Below are 978 nucleotides of genomic sequence, written 5' to 3' on the forward strand. Positions count from 1 at the left end.
CCTTATGCAAGTGCATATTCTTGGTGAGCTGCTCCTCCAGCATGTTCTGCAGCTTCTTGTTCATCTCTCGAAGGTTCTCATCGCCTGGCTTCACTAGGTCTCTCAGGACGCTGCCCAGCCCGCTGCGATCTGTGTGGCCTGCTGCCACAGATACATCTGCAAGGGCCCAAGCTAAGAACCAGTCCCTCGGCAAAGCCAGGAGAGCCAGGCAGAGCCAGAAGAGAAAAGAAGGAAACAGAGCCAGGGAAGATGGGAGGGGGAGAAGCCATGTTATGTAGGGAGTGGAAGCTTTGACGTATAGAACCTAGCTCTTTGGCAGTGCCTATAGCTCAAAGGAGTAAGGCGCCAGCCCCATATACCAGAGGTAGTGGGATCAAACCCGGCCCTGGCCAAAAACTGCAAAAAAAAAAAGAACCTAGCTCTTTCACTTACTAGCTCTGCGACCCTGAGAAATGAGAACAGTAACTAACTTGTGGAACTAGAAAAGTGCACATGCCGTCATGTGCAACACAGAACACACAGTAAACTCTCAGAGCATGTGGGTTGGTATTATTCTGATTAATAAGGAAAAATAAGGAGCAAAGGAGAAGGTTTAAAAGAAAGGAGCAAACAAAATAAAGATGGAAAGGAGAGAGGAAAGAGAAGGAGGGAGATGAGAGGGAGGGAAGGAGATAAGAATCCAAAAAGGAATTCAGATCCAGAGAATAAAAAATTACAGCAATAAGACAATATAGGCAGCAAGACAAGAAGAAGGAGAGAGTGTACAAAGAGAAACAGGAAGAAAGAAGAAAAAAAGAAGAGGAAGATGAGACACAGGGAGAAGAAAGGAAAAAAGAGAAAGACAGACACCTTAGAGAACAGAGAGTGCAGAGATAACAACAGACACAGAAAGGAGGAAGGAGGTGAGATAAAGGTAAAGGGACAGAGAATCCCAGCTTTCCCCTCTATGGGTCACAGTCTTTTTTTTTTTTTTTTTTT

At 45.2% G+C, this 978-nt stretch overlaps 1 protein-coding gene across 1 annotated transcript in view; it reads right to left on the reverse strand.

Annotated features, from left to right (window-relative positions):
* GRIPAP1 (GRIP1 associated protein 1) overlaps positions 1-978 on the reverse strand; it is a 38,210-nt gene that overhangs the window by 5,553 nt on the left and 31,679 nt on the right. The window contains exon 23 of the mRNA XM_023519039.1: positions 1-156. Coding sequence (XP_023374807.1) covers positions 1-156 — 156 coding nt within the window. The remainder of the gene's footprint in view (positions 157-978) is intronic.

Source organism: Otolemur garnettii, unplaced genomic scaffold, assembly GCF_000181295.1.
Source record: "Otolemur garnettii isolate 467f Iridium unplaced genomic scaffold, OtoGar3 scaffold00153, whole genome shotgun sequence".
Classification (NCBI taxonomy): Eukaryota; Metazoa; Chordata; class Mammalia; order Primates; family Galagidae; genus Otolemur; species Otolemur garnettii.